This window comes from Lepidochelys olivacea (assembly GCF_965140295.1).
Source record: "Lepidochelys olivacea isolate rLepOli2 genome assembly, chromosome: 24".
Taxonomy (NCBI): Eukaryota; Metazoa; Chordata; order Testudines; family Cheloniidae; genus Lepidochelys; species Lepidochelys olivacea.
The window spans coordinates 12956747-12977228 of NC_140434.1; the positions used below are offsets into that span (position 1 = coordinate 12956747).

Below are 20482 nucleotides of genomic sequence, written 5' to 3' on the forward strand. Positions count from 1 at the left end.
CCTACACACACCCCATATCCCCTAATGCCCTTCTCATGCCGTGGGGAGCACCCTCTGTCTGGGATGAGGGGCTCACCCCACCCCGCCACTCAGCTGCAGATGACCCAGTCCCTGTGTGTGTGATCTTTTTTATTAATGAGAGCGCCTGCTCCACCAATCAGCGCCTACCCTGGGCGGGGCCTGCCTGCTGCTGGCCTCAATGAGTCGCTATCCCCAGAGCTGAAGGACTCCAGAGCATCATCAGCCTGGCTGTGCAGAGTGGGTCCTCGGGATCGAGAGAGAACCCAGGAGTCCTAGCTCCCAGCCCCCTCAACTACTAGTCCCCCCTCCCAGAGCAAGGGATAGAACCCAGGAGTCCTGATTCCCAGCCCCCGCTCTAACCACTGGACCCCAATCCCCTCCCCTCCCAGAGCTGGGAATAGAACCTAGGAGTCCTGGCTCCCAGCTCCCCCAACGACTAGACCCCCATCCTCTCCCAGAGCTCGAGATAGAACCCAGGAGTCCTGACTCCCAGCTTCTGCACACTCTAACCACTAGACCTCCCTGAGTTGGGATAGAACTCAGGAGTCCTGACCACCACCCTCCCCCGGTGCGTGTAGAGGAATCCAGAGCAGAGCTGCAGTGTGGATTTATCGATCCCTGTCCCAGTGCCAGCAGCGGACCGGAACCTGGAGCTGGATCCCCAAGGGGCTCCCCAACCCAGCATGGAGATGTCAGCCCTGCTCCCCTGCATCCTGGCCCTGAGCTGCCTCGCTCACATAGGTAGGAGCTGGGGGGTGGGGATCTGGGCTTGTGGGGTGGGGATCAGTTGAGTCCTCCTGGGCCATATCCCTCACTATCCCCGAAGTGGGCTGAGCAATGGCTGGTTTTGGAGGGGTCTTCTTAGCCTTTCTTCCCAGGACTCTGCAAACACACCACTGGCTACAGTGGGGGGCTGGGAGCCAGGACTCCTGAGTTCTTTCCCTGGCTCTGGGAGGGGAGTGGGATGCAATGGATTATGGGGGGGGAGGGAGGGGGGGCTGGGAGCCAGGACTTCTGGGTTCTCTCCTCACCTCTACTACTGGCATCCTGACCTTGAGCAAACTCCTCTGGCCTTTGCCATTCAGGATGATGGTGCCAAACTGTGTGTTGGGGGGGATACGTATGTGTCTGGGTGTGTGAGCGTGTGTGTGTGGGGGGGGGAGTGCACTAAGTAAATGCACTAAGCCCCTTCAGGATCTTACTGGGAAGGAGCCCCAATGAGCACCCATAGTGGGGTGCTGTGATATAGCCCCCATGGGGGGAGAAGGGGAGCAGGCAGTGGGGAACTGTCCCCCAGCCTCTCCTCCATCCCATGGGGCACTCCAGGGAAAGAACTAGATGAGTCCTGCGAGTCTGCAATTTCCGGCATCATCCCCTACAGACTTCCAGGGGAGGTGATTTCTGGGTTCTGTCCCAGCTCTGGGAGGGCAGTGGGGACCAGTGGTTGGAGGGGAAGGGCTGAGAGCCAGGACTTCTGGGTTCCATTGCTAAATCTGCCTCAATTTCCCCTTCTGGAGGCCCAGAGCATTGTGAGCCATCCTACGCTCTGGCAGGGATACAGAGAGGGATGGGGGAGAGCAAAATCTCAACTCCATTTCCCCCCGCCCCCGCCTGTCCCAATGTGTCTGTCAGTGTCCCAATGTGCCTTTCCTCCTGCACTGACAGAAAAAGGAGCAGACCTGTCCTGGGGCAGGTGCGGGGGTGCCCAGGCACGGCTGGGTGCTAGTCTCCTCCAAGGTGTGTCTGTGTGGCGGGGGCGGGGGGGTGGTTCTGGAGGTGTCAGGGGAGCTGAGCTGAGCTTACACTTACACGCCTGGTCAGGCCGCTGGGCCCCCCAGCTATGAATTCCCTTTACAGAAACACTAATGAATCCTGAGAGGTTCGGAGCAGGGTGTCTGAGTGTGTGTGCGGGGGGGGGGGGGTGGATGCAGTAGGGAGTGTCTTTGCCTTAGGGCATCGTTTTCCATCCACTCTGCTCAGAGGGGCTGGGTGGGGGCCTAGAGGAGTGGGTTTGGGGTCTGACAGGGGAGGGATGGGGGCCCAGGTGCTTGTGGGGGAAATCGGGGGGGGGTTATGGGACTCGGGGGGCATTGAGGTCTGAGAGGGGAGAGATGGGGCACAGGTGCTTGTGGGGGATATTGGGGGATTATGGGGCTGGGGAGCATTGGGGTCTGACAGGGGAGGGATGGGGGCACAGGTGCTGGTGGGGGAAATCAGGGGATTACAGGGATGGAGGGATCAGGGTCTGATGGGGAGGGATGGGGGCACAGGTTCTAGTGGGGGAAATCAGGGGGGTTATGGGGCTGGAGGGCATTGGGGTCTGACAGGGGAGGGATGGGGGTGCGGGTGCTTGTGGGGGAAATTGGGGGGGTTATGGGGATGGGGGGATCAGGGTCTGATGGGGGAGGGATAGGGCCCTAGGTGCTTGTGGGGGAAATCGGGAGGGTGCTTGTGGGGGGGTTTCCAAGGCTGCTTGAGATGGGTTGGTGGGAGGGGTCAGGAGAGGGGACTGTAACTGTTCTGTAGCAGCTCTCCATGGCCCATCCAGCCCCATATCTGCCCCTGCCCCAGATCAGACCCACGGACCCTGGTACCTGCTGCTCCCTGCTGCCCAGGATGTCAAACCCAGAGGCCCTGATGGTCTGGCCTGGCGGGCTCAGTAACTAACCCACTCTCTGGTGATACTTCCTGTAAGGATCAGGACGCCTGGGTTCCATCCTCGGAAAGCAGTCGGTCTAGTAGGTTACAGCAATGGGGCTGGGAGCCAGGACTCTTGGGTTCTTTCCCCAGCTCTAGGAGGGGAGGGGTGGGGTGGCTGGGAGCCAGGACTCCTGGGTTCTAATCCCTGTCTGGGGGGGTTGCCTTTCCTCTGGGCATGGGGGAGGGGCCGGCTTTGCAGACACACACACAAAATTAACATCTGTTGGCTGTTTGGAAGTGACCTAATTTCTGGGGGCCGAGCTGGTGCCAGCCGGTGCTGGCAAACCTGCCAGGGGGTGTTCTGCTCATTGCCAGGCTGGCTGGGGGGCAGGTGGGGCATGTGCCCCCCACCCGCTGCCATGGGGCGCCCGGCGGGGTTTTCTCATGCCAGTGGGGTGGCCCTGTGCAGCTGCAAGACTCCCCCACACACACAGAGTAAAAGGGGGAGAGGCAGTGGAGAGAGAAGGTGCAGGGTTTGTTTGTCTATCCATCCATCTGCATACACACGAACACCCATCCATTTATCTTTCCCTATATCCCGCCCTGTGCTCCCCCCACTTTCTCTCTCTCTCCTGCTGCCCCCCTTTAGCCAGTGTGCTGTGCTGTGGTGGTGGCAATGCTGGGCTGTGTTTTGGGCAGTTGGGAGGATGGAGGCGGGGGCCAGGTCAGCAGAGGTGGAGCGGGGGCCCAGGCCATGGGGAGCCAGGCCAGCAGATGTAGGTGGGGCGCAGGCTTGGGGGGTTGAGGGATCAGGCTGGCGGAGGTGGGGGAGGTGCAGACCATGGGGAGCCAGGCCAGCATAGGTGGAGGGTTGCTGGCTGGGAGACTGGGGGGTCACAGGCAGTGGGGGGCCAGGCCGGTGGAGATGCTAGGCTGGCGGAGGTGGGGGGCCAGGCTGGCGGAGGTGGGGGGTGCAGGCCGGTGGAGAGTGGGCGCAGGCTGTGGGGCCAGAGGGCCAGGCTGGCAAGAGGGAGAGTGGCCAGCCCTGCTCTGGGCTGCCAAGACAGCAGGCATTGGGGTGGCTGCATGGAGGAGGGGGGATGGGCGCTGAATGAGCCCTGGCACAAAGGGGTCCATTGTGGGTCCTGGCAGCTCCCACTCTCACAAGCTGCCTGTCCCAGGGTGGGGCCCCCTGCTTTCCTCCCTGCCCCGCACCCTCCCACTGCCACTCCCAGCACAACAACACTGGCTTTGTGTGGGCCCTACATTGACCCCACAGGCCCCCACAGCCTGGCCTTGGTTTGCCTGGCCCTCCACTGCCCTTGCACACCTCATCCACCCCTCCCTGTCCCATGACAGAAAAGATACTGGCCCTGGAGCTAATGGGTGGCTCAGGCGGGTGGGGAATTGGACAGCCTCCTGGGGCTGCCCCCTCTGTCTGTCACTCTCATTATCCCCTTTATGTAGATGGGGGAAACTGAGGCATAGAGAAGCAACAGGACTTGTCCAAGATCACCTGGGCAGCAGTATGGGGCAGAGCCAGAGAGAGAACCCAGGAGTCCTGGCTCCCAGCCCCCTGAGCTCACATGGTGGAGTCTGTGATTCCTGACTCGCTGTCCCGTGCTCTAACCACTCACCCACCCTGCCTCTGGCTATTTCCATCCTGGGAGGCTCAGCGTTTTCTGCTGGCCCTTTCCCCCATTCTGTCCCCCCTTCTGTGTAGGGTGGGGGTTACTGGGGGGCAGGGGGCCCGGCCAGGCTGGGATCAGCAGGGTCCCACATTCTGCACAGAGCTATTTGCTGGAACTGCGCTGCCTCCCCAGAGCCAGGTACACAATGGGCCGAGATTTCACGCCTATTAGGGGGCAGGAATCTGAGGCCTCTGTGCAGCTTCCAATGGGATTTGCTGCTGAGTGTGGAAATGCAGCTGAGTATCTCTGAGTGCAGGGGGTGGGAGAACTGACAAGTGGGGAAGGAGGGATGGCGAGAGAACCCAGGCATCCTGACTCTCAGCCCTCCCCTTCCCCCCTGGCTCTAAGCACTAGACATCCTCCCATCCCCAAGCCAGGACAGAACCCAGGTGTCCTGACTCCCAGCCCCCCTCTTGCTCTAACTCCTGGGAATCATTCCCCCTATTTTCAGCTGTGGGTCAAGAGTGGGTTCTAGTGAGGACTCCTGGGTTCTATCCCTGTCTCTGGGAGAGGAGTGGGGTCTGGTGGTTAGAGCGGGGGGGCTGGGAGCCAGGACTCCTGGGTTCTCTCCCCAGCTCTGGTAGAAGAGCGGGGTGCTGTAGCAGGGGTCTTCCCCCCCATGGGGGGCTCCATGAAGTGCCATGATGTATCTGCTCTCCACAGGCCGGGAGTGGGGGCACGGGGCTAGCCCGGTGAGCTGAGCGCTGGTGGGCGGGTGTGCCAGGCTGTGGGCATCAGCCTGAAGCGCTGTGGCTGTTGCCGTGGGTCTGCGTCACAGGGTGTGAATGTTCTCGGGAGCCTGGGGGTGAGTCCGGGTCATCCCTAGAGTGTGTGTGTGTGACCCCAGCACCAGTGTGAGTCTGTGCGTGGCTGTGTCCATGCCGTGCGGGGGAAGGGGTGAGCCTGTGTGGGGGTGTCAGGAGGGGTGAATGTGGGTCAGAGTGTGCATGATCCCTTGTGTATCTGTAAATCTGGCAATGTCACGGAGTGTGTCTCAGTCAGCGTGTGATGGGGAGGGGGTCAGTGTCACTGGCTACAGAGGAGAGAGGTGTGTTTGTGTATCAAGCCAAAGCTAGGTGTGTCAGTGAGCAGTGTGTGTATGGGTATCAGAGCCCTGTGTGTGTGTGTGTGAGAGAGAGAGAGAGCCCTGTGTATGCAGATCTGTGTGTCTGTCTCAGCTCTGTGTGTGTGTGTCGAGCCCTATGTGTGTGCATATATCTGTCACAGCTGTGTGTGTGTGTCACATCTGTGTGTGTGTGTGCATACATAACCCCCTCTGTCTTCCCCCGATCACCAACACACTACCAGCCCAGCCCCCCAACCCGCTGGGCATTGCAAGTGGGTGAGAATGTAGTGCCCATCTGTCCCTGCTCCGTGGCTGGTGTCCGTCACCTGACACTGTGCATGGGGGGAATCCCTCATGCATCCCCCCCCCACCCCAGAAATCCCATTAACTCTCCCTGAAATTTCAGAGCCACAATCTAATTAGTGGGGGGGGGGGGGAGGGAGAGGATTCAGTATCAGTGAAGCCAAAACAAGTCAAAGGGTGAAATTAAGAATGGGGGCTGGAAATTAACCAGGACATCATCCCCCCTCCTAATTCTGTGGAGGGTCATGACTCCATCACTCTTCCCCATCATTCTTCCCTGCCTGCTCCTGGAAACCAGCTGTGCGCCCGGACACCTGGGTTCTATCCCTGGCTCTGCGGGAGGGAGTGGTGTCTAGTGAGTTGGAGCAGCGGGGGCTGAGAGCCAGGACTTCTGGGTTCTGGCCCGGGCAGTGGGGTGTAATGGGTGAGAGCTGGGACTCCTGGATCCTCTGTGCTACAGAAAGCCTGGCATATGTGCATCTCCCTCTGCTTTGTTCTCTCCTCCCTCCAGCTCTGCCATCCCACCCCCAGCCCCTCCTGACCCTCCTCAGAGGATTATCCCCTTATTCAGATCCTGGTTTATTGGGTAAACTTGGAAACAATCGGAACAAAGGGCGGTGTTATTGGATTGGAATTAAGAAGGGTTTAGCCAGGAGATCAGAGCCAAGGAATCTCAGCGACGCAGAAAGGATCTTTCACCCTTCAGCCTCTGGGCTCCTTTCCCGAAGAAATGGAGCAGTTCCTGTCCCAGGGGTACCGGGGCTGGGGCACAGAAGGCTGGTGGGGGTGTCTCGGGCAAGGCCTAGGGGGAATGGGGCAGTGGGGAAGAGTCCACAGGGCAACTGGGGGGCAGAATTGGGTGGGGGGAAGGTGTATCTATCAGGGCTGTCCTTAGGCACATGCGGCTGCGTAGGGCACCCGAAAATTTGGGGCATCACCTGCACAGCAGGTGGTTGGCTCCCGCACACCCAGCACGTGCTGCAGTCTCCTTAGGCAGGGGCCATATTCACAGAGCCGAATGCACCAGCGCGACGCATGCTGCACGAGGGAGAGGGTACGGGGCAGGGAACTGTGACTCTCCGCTGCCCTGAGGTGGGCCCAGGCTGCCACAGCTGTGTAGGAAGCTCGGTGTGTGTCAGCAATTGGTGGGGGAGGTGTTTCTTCTGGGGGTCTGTGAGCGGGGGTGGTGGCTGTGCCCCAAGTTGGGCATAGGGGCACCAGTTTAATAATACTGCATAGGGCCCCATCAATCCTAAGGACAACCCTGGTATCTATAGTGGGATGGGGTGGACAGTTCGGGGTTGCTGGGGGAGTGGGTATCTGTGGGGTTGGGCTAGGGAACAGTCCCTGGGGAAGGGCTGGGGGGACCCTGGGGGAGAGTGTGTCTGTGGGGGGTGGAGCTGGGGGGCCCAGGGGAGAGGGGCACTTCACCATCCAATCTACCCCCACCTTGTGGGGGGCAGATAGCCCTGAGTACATTGCGGGGGTCTCTGACTCCTGTTCCCAGCCCTAGCATCATTTAGGCCCTAACACCTACATCCCCCCCCAACCAGCCTTCCAGCCCTACAGAAAGGCTGGGCCAGCTCCGTGGGGATTGGTACCACAATGCCCTTACAACCCTGTTTAAGGTGCCCAGGGCAGGGAGGTTGGCAGAGACCCCATAACCCCCTCTCTCCCCTATGGAATTCTCAGGGGGGGGCAGTCCAGGTGGACCAGCCCCCCCGCAGCCAGCCAGGCCCCTGCCCTGGGTCCAGATCACAGCTGGCACCCACTACAGGGGAAAGGTCCCAGACCCCATTTCCTGCCCTGCCGGCAGCCACAGCAGCTGCCCTTCCATGCACCTCTCTGCCTGCCCCTTCTGTCTCCCTGCCTCACCCCATTCACTGAGCTATCCCTCCCCCAGCTCCCTCCTCCCCGCTGCTTGGATCCCCCATGCCCCCCTCCCCTGCTGACAGGATCCCCCATCCCCCCAACTGTGCTACTCATGCCCCCCTCCCCTGCTGCTGGGATCCTCCACCCACCTCCATCATGCACTCCCCATGCCCCCCTCACCAGCTGCTGGGATCCCCCATCCCCCCAGTCTCTGTTCCCCACGCTCCCTCCCCTGCTGCCAGGATCACCCATCCCCCCATCCTGCGCTCCCCACGACCCCCTCCCCTGCTGATGGGATCCCCCATCACCCCCAGCCTCCGTTCCCCATGCCCGCCTCCCCTGCTGACAGGATCCCCCATCCCCCCCAACTGTGGTACTCATGCCCCCCTCCTCTGCTGCTGGGATCCTCATCCCAACTCCATCATGCAGTCCCCATGCCCCCCGTCACCTGCTGCCTGGATCCCCCATCCCCCCCAGCCTCCATTCCCCCCACCCTCCCACTGACAGGATCTCCCATCCCCCCCAGCCTGCAGTCCCCATGCCCCCCTCCCCCACTGCCGGGATCCCCCACCCCCCCAAACTGTGCTACCCACGCCTCCCCTGCTGACAGGATCTCCCATCCCCCCCAGCCTGCGCTCCCCATGTTGCCCCTCTTCCCCATCCAATCTGCCCCCACCTTGTGCTCCTGTTGGGAGCCTTCCCTCATGAATTCCCCTCCACTCCCCTCCCCAAGCTGAGATTGAACCCAGGAGTCCTGGCTCCCAGGCCCCTCCATAATCCCTGGGCCCCCATCTGGTGACCTGGGTGGGTAATGCTTCCCCCCTCCCCCTCCCACCAGGCTGGGGGGTGTATTTCTTTCAGCAGCCCATGGACCAGGTGATCGTGGCGGGGCAATCGGTGACGCTGGCCTGCGTGGTTGTGGGCTACCAGGGTATGGTGCAGTGGACCAAGGATGGCCTGGCACTGGGTGGAGAGCGAGACCTGCCTGGTACGTACACGGCTGCAGGGGGAGGGTCAGCAGGGGGCATTGTGCTGGGAGGGACCACAGGGTGCCGTGCTGCAGGGGAGGAGAGTGGGGGTCCCCAGAGGGCACTGTTCTGCAGAGGGGAAGGTACCAAGAGACCCCCATAGGGTGCCATGATGCGGGGGGGAGGAACTGGGGCTCCCTGGGGAGCGCCGTGCTGCAGGAGAGGGGACTGGGGGTGCCCAGGGGAGCTGTGCTGTGAGGCGGGACTGGGGGTTCCTAGAGAGGTGCTGTGCTGCAGTGGGGGACTCGGTCCCCCTGTGGGGTGCTGTGCTGTGAGGGGGTCTGGGGATTCCTGGGGACATGATGCTGCAGGGGGGGAGACAAGGGGTCCCTGGGGGGCGCTGTGCCAATCCCTGCAGTCTGTCCCTCTCTCCCGCAGGCTGGGCCCGGTACTCCATCGTCGGGGATCCAGCGGCCGGGCAGCACAACCTGAGGATCGAGTCCACTGAGCTGGGCGATGACGCCATGTACGAGTGCCAAGCTACGCAGGCGGCACTGCGTTCCCAGCGTGCCCAGCTCACGGTGCTCCGTGAGTGTCCCCTCCTGCCCAGCTGGGCCACTGCCCTGGGGACGCTCACAATACTGGAGCCCTCTCTCCCCACAGCTGGGGCACCGCCCTGGGGACTCCCACCCCATCGCTGACCCCCTGTCTCCCATCTGCCCCCCCAGTACCGCCCAATGACCCCGTGATCCAGAACGGCCCTATCGTCCGGGTCCAGGCCAGCGTGCCCTACAATCTGACCTGCCAGGTGTCTGGCGCCAAGCCTGCCCCTGAGATCAGCTGGTACCGCGATGGGCAGCTGCAAGGCTCTGCCCTCTATGCCAAGGTGAGGGGCCAAGGGGCAGGGCATTAAAGGGAAGACACAGGGTATGTGTGCGGGCAAGTTATTAAAGGGGCAGCTTGGGGTGTGGGGGCAGGGTATTAAAGGGGCAGAGGTGTATGGGGTGCAAGGAATTAAAGGGGCAGTCCAGGTGTGCAGTGGGACACAAGCTATTAAAGGGGCAGTCGGGGGGCAGGGGGAAGGATATTAAAGGGGAGGTGGGATATGGCATGAAAGGACAGCTCAGTGGGGGGTGGGTGATTCTCCCTCCAGCCCCTGGACCCATTGGGAGATGGGTCTAGTGGGCCCCAAGCTGTGGCCTGACCTCTGCCCCCACAGGCCCTGATGGAGGATGGGAAGCGGGCAACGGCCCTCAGCACCCTGCTCCTCACACCCAGCACCCAAGACATGGGCAGTGCCTACACCTGCCACGTCACCAACCCGGCCGCGCCTGCCGGCAAGCAGACCTCCATCACCCTCGACGTGCTGTGTGAGTCCTGACTTGGGGGGAGGGGGTGTTGCGCTGTGGGGGGGCAGGGCCAGGTCTTGGCATGGGGCACCGTGCTGCGGGGGGGCTGGCAGGGACACCATGTTGTGGGGGGCCAGGCAAGGGGCTCAGTGTGGGGTACTGTGCTGCGGGGGCTGGCAGGAGGCTCAACGGGGGCACTGTGCTGTGGGGAGCAGGCGAGGGTCTGGTGGGGGGCACCGTGCTGTAGGGGGTGGGGGGCCAAGCAGGGTGCACTGTGCTGTGAGGGGCAGGGAGGGGACTTGGCGGGGGGCAGGTGAGCCCCACCCCAGAGCTGGTTGCATGTCTCTGACCGTCTTCCCCTTCCCCCCTCCAGACCCCCCCACGGTGATCCTCTCCGTCCAGCCGCAGACCGTCGCGGAGGGGGCCAAGGTCAGCTTCCTCTGCACCGCCACTGCCAACCCCGAGGTGACCGGCTACCGGTAAGAGCCGCTGGCTGACCCGGGCGACCTGGGCGGCCCCTGGGGCCCAGCCAGGGGTGGGGGCTGCACTGCCCTCTTGTGGCTGCAGTGGGGACGTGCAGGTCCCCTCCCACCGGCTCTCGCTGCCTTGCCTGCCGGGAGCAGAGGGGAATCTGGGCCCCCTGGTGGGAACAGGCGGTACTGCCCCCAGCTGATGGCTCCCCCTAATTCTGCGTCTCCCCCCGACCACACACCGGCTGTGGGGCAGGTGGGCAAAGGGCGGCGTGGCCATCGCCGAGGCCAACGGGCACAGCTATGAGGCCAGGGTGGATCACTCCTTCTTCACCCAGCCCGTGTCCTGCGAGGTGGCCAACGCCGTGGGCAGCACCAACGTCAGTACCCTGGTGGATGTGCACTGTGAGTTGTGGGGGGCACTGTGAGGGGGTGGAGGGACGCTGTGAGTGGGAGTGGGGGGATGTGCACTGCGAGTGGGGGATGGGGGTGTGACTTGGGGGGATGGGTGCTGGGAGGTTGCAGGGGAGGTGGTGGATAGGTGCTGGGGGACAGGATTTGGGTTGGGTGTGGGGGGAAGGGTGTTGGGTGCTGTCCGTGCAGGGGGTGGGGGAGAGGAGAGGAGCAGGCTGGGGATGGGGGGAAGGGCACACTTGGGGAGCCGGGCTGTGGTTGCTTCAGGGGCTGGGCACTGGGCGGTGGGAGGACAATAGAAGGGGGGTATATACGGGAGAGGGGTACAGTATTGGCAGGGAGCCATAGGGGGTGGGGCTGGCAGTGTGGGGAAGATGCCCCAGCTCCCCAGAGCCCCACCCCTTTACTCACTGGATCCTCCCCCTGCAGTTGGGCCCCACCTGGTCTCCCAGCCCAAGCCCCTCACCGTGGATGTCGGGGCTGACGCCTCCTTCACCTGCACCTGGACCGGGAACCCGCCCCTCACCCTGGCCTGGACCAAGAAGGGATCCAGCGTGGTGAGTGACCTGCGTGGTGCAGTCCTGGCTCCTGCCTCCAACTGCTAGAACCCACTCCCCCCCTCCCAGGGCCAGGGATTGAACCCAGGAGTCCTGGCTCCCAGCCCCACTGCTCTAACCACCAGACCCCCTCCGTTTCCAGAGCCAGGGATTGAACCCAGGAGTCCTGGCTCCGAGCTCCACTGCTCTAACCACTAGAAGCCACTCCCCTCCCACAGCCAGGGCTGGAACCCAGGCATCTTGGCCCCCCGCTTTAACCCCTGCCATGTGGCTGCAGGTGCTGAGCAATGGCAACACCCTGCACCTAAAGGCTGTGACACAGGAGGACGCTGGCACATACGTGTGCAAGGCCATCGTGCCACGCATCGGCATGGCTGACAAGGAGGTGACGCTGGCGGTCAACGGTGAGGGCAGGGGTGGGTCATTGCCTGGGGGTGGGGCATCCTAGGAGGCATTGCCTGGGGGTGGGCATTGCTTGGGGGGGAGGGTATTCCCTGGGGGCGGGGCATCCTAGGGGGATTTGCCTGGGAACTGGGCATTCCCTGGGGGCGGGGCATCCTAGGGGGCATTGCCTGAGCGGAACATTACCTTGCGGGTTGAGCATTCCATGGGTGGAGCCTCAGGTGGCCCATCCCCATGGGGTTTCTCGTAGGGTGTGGGGAAGGCGTCTGGGGAGGGGGGGGTCTCTGTCCTGGGGGAGGGGTATGAGTAGGTGCTGCTCCCCCTAATTCTACCTTCCCCCATTGCAGGGCCCCCCATCATCACCACTGAGTCTGGGCCACAGACGGCGCTCGGGGACAAGGCACGGTTGGAGTGTCTAGTGAGGAGCACGCCCCCCCCTGACCGCATTGTGAGTACTGTCCCCTGCCCTCACTGACCCCCCAGACCCCTAACCTGCCCCCAACTGCATCATGACTGCTGACCCCCCCAGCCCACCAACCTGCCCTCGACTGCATTCAGTGCTGCCCTCTGCCTGCCCCCCAACTCACCCCCAGCTCCCCAACCTGCCCCCAAATGCATTCTGAGTGCTGATGGCCCCAGGCCCTCCAATCTGCCCCGACCGTATCATTAGTACTGCCCCCCCATCTGCCCCCTGACTGACCCCCTGAACTCCCCAACCTGCCGCAAATCGCATTGTGAGTGCTGCGGTCCCCCGCCCATCCTCCACTGACCCCTCCCCAACCTGCCCCCTGCTGACAGGGCCTGTGTCTTGGTCTCGTGGCAGGTGTGGGCGTGGGGCGAGCAGGTGCTGGACAGCGGCTCAGAGGAGCGCTTCACAGTGGACACGGCGCTTACGGAGCGGGGGGTGCTCTCGGCCCTGCTTATCCAGCCCACGCGCACGGAGGACTTTGCCTTGCCCTACAACTGCACGGCCTGGAACCGCTTTGGGGCCCGCTCAGCGGCCGTCACACTGCACCGGCAGGGTAAGCCCCGCCCCCTGGCCCATAGCCCAGCCGGCCCTGCCCACACACAACCCTGCAACAGCTGCACAGACTGGCACCACTTAGCCCCATGCTGACAGGGTGGGTCCCATGGGTTCCAACCCCTGACCCAATTGCTCCACCCTCCCACACCAAACCGGCTACAGTTTACCCAGATGCCCCACTCCAGAGGTGGCTGCATCACTGGATGAACTGTCCCCATGAGGCATTATGTGCTGCTGCTCCTTGGCTCCCCAGCCCCAGAGGTGGCTGCATTTCAGTGCTAGGTGAGTCATCCCTGTGAGGTGTTATGTGCAGCTTTTCTCCTGTTAACCCCACTCCCCAGAGGTGGCTGCATCTCAGTACTGGGCGAGCTGTCCTTGTGCTTTAGCAGCAGGGGCCTGCTCTCACCTGCTCTTTCCCTCACAGAGGTCCTGCCCATCATGATAATCGGGGCCTCAGCCGCAGCCGCTGCCACCCTGCTGCTGGTCTTGGCCGTTGGCGTGTCTGTCTGCTGCCTGCACTGGTGCCCCGGGAAAGGTGAGGTCACTGGCTAGCTCCGCCCCTCCCCATTTACAGACGTGATCACCCAAAAGGCTGACATGGGCCTTTCCTCCTTCACATGCAGACACACTTCTAACAGATGTTAACAGGCCTGGGCTAATACGTGGGTCCACACACACCTCGACATGGTACCACACAGACCTGTGCTTCTGTGCATAGGGACACATGAGGACACACATGGACATGCTGGTTTAGATACAAGCACCCACGCGAGTTGGTGTTAGCAGTCTTGTGGTGTCATGGACAGGCTTCATGCTCCCGAGAACATCTGTACAGGCATGAAACACGTGTCCCATGTAAAGGTCACACAAACATACCCTTACATATGTGGGCAGCCCCTTTAACATGTGCCTAGGCCCCCAATACATGAACATACGAGTCATTCCCATGGGCACCTGGAGCCATGACGTGTCTCAGACACGTCTGCACTGATGTGGTAACCCCGGTGCATGTCTCTTTTAACACATGTGTGTGACTGGATCTGGACAGCTCGCTGGCCAAGTGTAGCCTCTCCCTCCTGTGGCTGGTGCAGGATAACAGCCCTCTAGTGCTACCCACCGATGGAGTGACTCCTTCAGTTCCAGTGGCAGTTTCTGCATCTCAGTGCTGGGCAAGCTGTTCCCATGCAGCATTATGTGGGAGTGTTCCCCAGCTGCCCCGCCCCAGAGGTGGCTGCATCTTAGCACCAGGGGAGTCATCCCTGTGCGGTGTTATATACAGCTGTTCCCCGGCTGCCCTGCCCCAGAGGTGGGAGGGGGGACCACACCAATGGGGCACACAAATTCCCCCCCTCGAGCCAGTGGTGGGTGGGGCCCATAGGGGAGCTGGGGACCCAAGAGAGGTTCACACCCCTGGGTCTGTCTGTGTCCAGCAGCCAAACGAGGCACCAAGCTGTCCAAGACAGATGTCCTGGTGCAGATCACCACGAGTGACAGCAGCCCCAGCCGGCCCAGCGATACAGAGGAGGACGTCAAGGAGCCCATGGTGAGCATGGCATGGTGTCCTGTACTGAGCCCCCTCATCATGGCACTGCGCCCCCTACTGAGCCCCCGCAGCACGGCGCCCTGTACGGAGCCCCATGGTCCCCACAGTACTGTGCCCTCTACTGTGCCCCTGCCCCGTGGCATGGCCCCCTGACGAACCTCCTGCTCGCATGGCACAGCGTCCCCTACAGAGCCCCTCACTCCGCTCCCTGCGGCCCGGCGCCCCACAATGCCACGCTGGGCAACGCATCCAGATTCAGTTGGTTCCTGTCGGGGGGAAGCCCTGGGATCTGGCTGCGGGGGGCAGGGGGGTGATAAGGCTGGATACCCCTACCCTGAGACTCAGCCCCTCCCCCTCCTCTCCCCCACCCCCACAGGCCACGAGCAGCGAGTCCCCGGCCACCTCGCACACAGAGCACAGCGAGATCCTGGAGGAGGAAGAGGACAGCCAGGACAATAAGGTTGGCGGCCCTGCCCCTGACCCAGGCCCCACCCCCTTTCCCCCAAGAGGCAATGCTATGGTATCTCCTCCCCCTCTCTTAAAGGCACAGTGGCCCTCCTGCACTTTCCCTGGCCCCCTCCTGCCCCACATAGAGTGCCCTGCTGGCATGGGGCTGGGGGTCCCCCGCGGCTAGGCGGGCTGGGAATTCACACCTCATTGGGATGCACACAGCAGCTCCTCTCTCCCCAACAGCAAGGGGCACAGGCTCGCTGCAGACTCAGGCAGCGTCACTGTGTCGGTCGGAGTTGGGGCAGTTCCCCCCACTCCGAGGGGCAGCCCCCCACTCTCCCCTCCCCCCTCTGGCTCATTGATGTCTCTCTCCTACTCCCCCCACCCAGGACCCTACCAACGGTTACTACAAGGTCCGTGCTCATGAGGAACCCCACCTGTCTGGCAGTTTCTTGGAGTATGCCCCAGCCCCGCGCGCCCTCTACACCGGGTCCCACGCCACCATGTTCCCCCCATCAGGGCAGCCCTACAGCCACCGCTATACTCTGGGGGCACCCGGCTCCCGCACAGCCTACGAGCCCCACTACCCGCAGGATGGGGTGTACGGGGGGGGCTACCTCACAGCCCCCTACACCCGGGCCTTCACCAGCTACGTCAAGCCCAGCACCTACGAGAAGGCAGAGAGTGGCTATGAACAGTCAGACCAGGCCAGCAAGGTGTCGGGCGGCTCCCGCTTCTCCTATACCTCCCTCTCGCAACAGTCGGACTACGGGCGGCCTGCCCAGCAGCGCATGCAGACACACGTGTGACTCTTCCTCCCCAACACACATCAAGCCATTGGGGGACAGATGCCTAGGGCCATCCCTGTTGTGGGAGGGGGTTGGTCCGGCTTAGCCAACTGTCTCAAAATGGCCAATAGGCCAGCTGACTTGTGCTGCTGGAGGTGGAGATGAGTGGCCATCAGCTAGGGGAAGGGGGTTCAAGATGGCTAACAAACTGGGTTCAAAATGGCTGTCTCCCCAATTGACTTTTGCTCCTAGAGGCAAGGATGAGTGGCTATTGGCTGGGGTTAGGAATCAGGGCATGGGTTCAGAATGGCTGACGAGGGGGGTTCAAAACGGTTGACGGCCCTGTTGACTTCCTCCATTGGACCTGAGGATGGATTTGCACTGGATAGGGGAGAAGTCATGATGTTGGATACACTAACGGCTATTGAAAATGGGTTCAAAATGGCCATTGAGTTGGGTTCAAGATGGCCAATGGCCAAGCTTACTTCTTTGGTTGGGCCTGGCGATGAATCCCATTGGCTAGGGAAGAAGTCAGGCTTATCCCTGGGATGTTGAGATGGGTTCAGAATGGCTGATGATCCCATTCACTTGGTGAAATCAGCCGGTTTGCTTAGCCCAGGGCTGCCAAGATGGATACAAAATGGCCACTAAAAGGGGCACAAAATGGCTGATGGCCCAATCAGCTTCCTACAGAGACTAGTGGAGGGAGGAGCCAGTGGATGTTGGATTTCTGAGTGGCTTCCCCCACTGCCGCTGGCCCTGGATCAGCTAGGCCTGGACGCAAGATGGTGACCACCGGGCCAAGATGGCGGCTGGTGCTAGGCCCTGCCTGCTGGTTTTGCAGGCCCAGTAAAAATGGTAGCTCTCAGCTTTCCTGTGGGGCCCGATAATGGGGCTCATGGGGGGCAGTGGATGTATGCGTGAATCCACCCGCTGGCAGCACCCTCCCACACACCACCAATGTGGGAGCTGGGTCTGCTGCCCTCTGTCCCACACCACTGTTCCCTCTAAGCTGTGCGCGTGTGATCTGAAACCCCACGCACACAGCGAAACACTGCGCTCACAAAAATTTGCCCAGAAGCACAAAAATTTGCACAGAAGAAATTTTTTGCGCACTAAGCCTGTCAAAAATTAGAGGGAACATTACCCCACACCCACCCTCTGCTGGGGTGGGGCTGGTAAGGGCCCCACAGAGCTGTGGGGCTGGGAACTAAGAGCCCATGGGGATGCTAAGGGCAGCTTCCCCCTCTCAGAGCATGCAACCTCAGGCATGTCCCAGGGTAGCTGCCTTGCTGGCTTGGCGGGGAGGGAATGGGGCACAGGACCTCTCATCTCCAAGGGGCACCAGCTCTAATTCCCCATTTCCAGGTCACAGGGGTGAAATGTTGATGTTATAGACAGCCTCTGCCTGGGCCAAATTGATTCAGGTGGGGCCTGGATTTTTCCTGCCATTAAAAACACCCCGTTTCCCGGCCATGCCCAGGCACTGGGGTCCCCGCCAGGGGGGATGGGAGTTCTCAGAGTGAACCCCACCCCGCCACTGACCTGTCAATCTCCTGTTGCAATTGCGCAGCACCGAAATAATTTATATTTAATAAAACATATGGAAAGATGCCGTGAGACTTTTATTGGGGAACCAGCCTGACGGGCCCCCTAGATCTGACCACCACCTGCCCCCTCCCTGCCCCACAGATATAACCCATCCAGCCTGGTACCACCCACCCCACAGAGCCAACCCATCCAGCCTGGAACCCACCCCTTCCTGCCCCCCCAGAGCCGACCCATTCAGCCCAGTACTTGCCCTCTCCCTGCCCCCCAGAGTTGACCTATCGAACCCGGTACCCGCCTCCCTCCCTGCTCCATCCAGCTGGTACCCGCCACTCCCTGGCCTCACAGAGCCGACCAATCCAGCCCAATACGCACCCCGTTCCTGCCCCCCAGAGCCGATCCATCCAGACTAGTACCCGCCCCCTCGAGCTGACCCATCCAGCCTGGTACCTGCCCCCGAGAGTTGACCCATCAAACCTGGTACCCACCCCCTCCCCGCCCCCTGGAGCCAACATATCCAGCCAGGAAACCACCCCCTGGACCTGACCCATCCAACCTGGAATCATAAAATCATAGAATATTAGGGTTGGAAGAGACCTCAGGAGGTCATCTAGTCCAATCCCCTGCTCAATGCAGGATCAATCCCCAACTAAATCATCCCAGCCAGGGCTTTGTCAAGCCAGGCCTTAAAAACCTCTAAGGATGGAGATTCCACCACCTCGCTAGGTAACGCATTCCAATGCTTCACCACCCTCCTAGTGAAATAGTGTTTCCTAATATCCAACCTAGACCTCCCCACTGCAACTTGAGACCATTGCTCCTTGTTGTCACCTGCCACCACGGAGAACAGCCAAGCTCCATCCTCTTTGGAACCCCCCGCTTCAGGTAGTTGAAGGCTGCTCTCAAATCCCCCCTCACTCTTCTCTTCTGCAGACTAAATAACTCCAGTTCCCTCAGCCTCTCCTGGTTAGTCATATGCCTCCACTGGACTCTCTCCAATTTGTCCACATCCTCCTGCAGTGTGGGGACCAAAACTGGACGCAGTACTCCAGGTGTGGCCTCACCAGTGCCGAATAGAGGGGAATAATCACTTTCCTTGATCTGCTGGCAAGGCTCCTACTAATACAGCCCAATATGCTGTTGCCCTTCTTGGCAACGAGGACACACTGCTGACTCATATCCAGCTTCTCCTCCACTTAATCCCCAGGTCCTTTTCTGCAGAACTGCTGCTTAATCAGTCGGTCCCCAGCCTGTAGCAGTGCATGGGATTCTTCCTTCCTAAATGCAAGACTCTGCACTTGTCCTTGTTGAACCCCATCAGATTTCTTTTGGCCCAATCCTCCAATTTGTCTAGATCACTCTGGACCCTATCCCTACCCTCCAGCATATCTACCTCTCCCCCCAGCTTAGTGTTATCTGTGAACTTGCTGAGGGTGCAATTAATCCCATCATCCAGATAATTGATAACGATGTTGAACAAAACCAGTCCCAGGACCAATCTCTGGGGCACTCTGCTTGATACCGGCTGCCAACTAGACATGGAGCCGTTGATCACTACCTGTTGAGCCCAACGATCTAGCCAGCTTTCTATCCTCCTTATAGTCCATTCATCCAATCCATACTTCTTTTACTTGCTGGCAAGAATACTGTGGGAGACCGTATCAAAAGCTTTGCTAAAGTCAAGATATATCACATCCACTGCTTTCCCCATATCCACAGAGCCAGTTATCTCATCAGAGAAGGCAATCAGGTTGGTCAGGCACGACTTGCCCTTGGTGAATCCATGTTGACTGTTCCTGATCACCTTCCTCTCCTCCAAGTGCTTCAAAATGGATTCCTTGAGGTCCTGCTCCATGATTTTGCCGGGGACTGAAGTGAGGCTTTAGTTCCCGGGGTTCTCTTTCCTCCCTTTTTTAAAATGGCACTATATATACACCTTTTTCCAATCATCCAGGACCTCCCCCGATCACCATGAATTTTCAAAGATAATGGCCAATGGCTCTGCAATCACATGAGTCAACTCCCTCAGCAGGCTTGGATGCATTTGACCTGGACCCCTAGACTTGTGCATGTCCAGCTTTTCTAAATAGTCCTTAACCTGTTCTTTCACCACTGAGAATCCGCCCCTCCCTGCCCCCTAGAGTCGACCCATCCAGCCCAGTACCTGCTGTTAGGATACAAATATTCAGGCCTGTCTGCAAAGGCCTATACTTTAAGAATTTAGGTGTATTCTTATCACTTAACTAGTTATAGAGGTACAAAACAAGAATCATCACTGTGATAGTTTAAGACTTTGTTCTTAGGCTAAGGCCTTTGGCTAAACAGCAGGGGCAGCCATAAGCTGGGAAGCGAAGGGTCACATCCTCACCAGTCACACTGAAATAAGGCAGTTTCGGGCTGTTAAAAAGATGATCTAATCTATCATCTCCAGAGAAAGGGACGAGCCTAGAAGATTTAAAGAAAATGTAGTTTGATAGCATCCTGTCTGGCAAAAACTCATTTCTCAATAGCTGGGGTGTGAAATCCTCACTTCTGTGTTTGTTCTGTCACTGTAGTACCCATTTTCCTATTTCAGAGTAACAGCCGTGTTAGTCTGTATTCGCAAAAAGAAAAGGAGGACTTGTGGCACCGCTCAAATAAATTGGTTAGTCTCTAAGGTGCCACAAGTACTCCTTTTCATTTTCCTATTGTTTGTCTGTATAATCTCTGTCTGGTTCTGTGATCAGTTCTGTCTGCTGTATAATTAATTTTGCTGGGTGTAAACTAATTAAGGTGGTGGGATATAATTGGTTAAATAATCATGTTACAATATGTTAGGATTGGTTTAGTTAAATTTCAGTAAAATGATTGGTTAAGGTATAGCTAACCAGAACTCAAGTTTTACTATATGGTCTGCAGTCAATCAGGAAGTAAGGTGGGGAATTGGAATCATGTTTTGCTAAGTGCGGGAATGGGAACAGGGACACAGGCATCAGAGCTGGGAAGGGGGACACTGAGGAAAGAAATTGGAATAATTGCTTGCTGGAAGTTCACCCCAATAAACATTGAATTGTTTGCACCTTCGGACTTCGGGTATTGTTGCTCTCTGTTCATGAGAGAAGGACCAGGGAATGGGAGGGTGAAGGGATAAGCCCTCTAACACCTGCCCCCTTCCTGCCCTCCCAGAGACAACCCGTACAGCATGGTACCCACCCCCACCCTGCCCTCCAAAGCCGACCCACCCAGCCCGTTACCCAAACGCTCCCTGCCCCCCAGAGCTGACCCCTCCAGCCAGGACTCCACTGCCTCCCTGCCCCCCCGGAACTGACCCATCCAGCTGGGAACCCACCACCTCCCTGACCCCCAGAACCAACCCATCCAGTCAGAAACCCACCGC

General features: G+C 59.9%; 1 protein-coding gene across 3 annotated transcripts; it reads left to right on the plus strand.

Annotated features, from left to right (window-relative positions):
- The first annotated feature begins 248 nt into the window (after positions 1-248).
- Positions 249-20164, plus strand: KIRREL2 (kirre like nephrin family adhesion molecule 2). Of its 3 annotated transcripts, none has more exons than XM_084613181.1 (15): positions 249-762; positions 8432-8581; positions 9000-9149; positions 9290-9447; positions 9781-9931; positions 10284-10389; positions 10637-10785; positions 11224-11351; positions 11629-11755; positions 12101-12201; positions 12577-12775; positions 13202-13312; positions 14208-14320; positions 14697-14780; positions 15160-20164. In XM_084613181.1, the coding sequence occupies exons 1-15, from the start codon at positions 705-707 to the stop codon at positions 15577-15579; spliced, it is 2205 nt and encodes a 734-aa protein (XP_084469307.1). In that variant the 5' UTR covers positions 249-704; the 3' UTR covers positions 15580-20164. The 3 variants fall into 3 exon arrangements, with proteins under 3 accessions (XP_084469307.1, XP_084469308.1, XP_084469309.1); XM_084613182.1 differs by having other exon boundaries at positions 14211-14320; XM_084613183.1 differs by lacking the exon at positions 249-762 and adding an exon at positions 2555-2759.
- The last annotated feature ends 318 nt before the right edge of the window (positions 20165-20482 follow it).

Coding starts and splice junctions, on each gene's coding strand:
- KIRREL2 (XM_084613181.1), top strand. CDS start 705: ATGGAGATGTCAGCCCTGCTCCCCTGCATCCTGGCCCTGAGCTGCCTC. Junction 9,932..10,283: donor CATCACCCTCGACGTGCTGT/GTGAGTCCTGAC, acceptor TCCCCCCTCCAG/ACCCCCCCACGGTGATCCTC. Junction 10,786..11,223: donor TACCCTGGTGGATGTGCACT/GTGAGTTGTGGG, acceptor CTCCCCCTGCAG/TTGGGCCCCACCTGGTCTCC.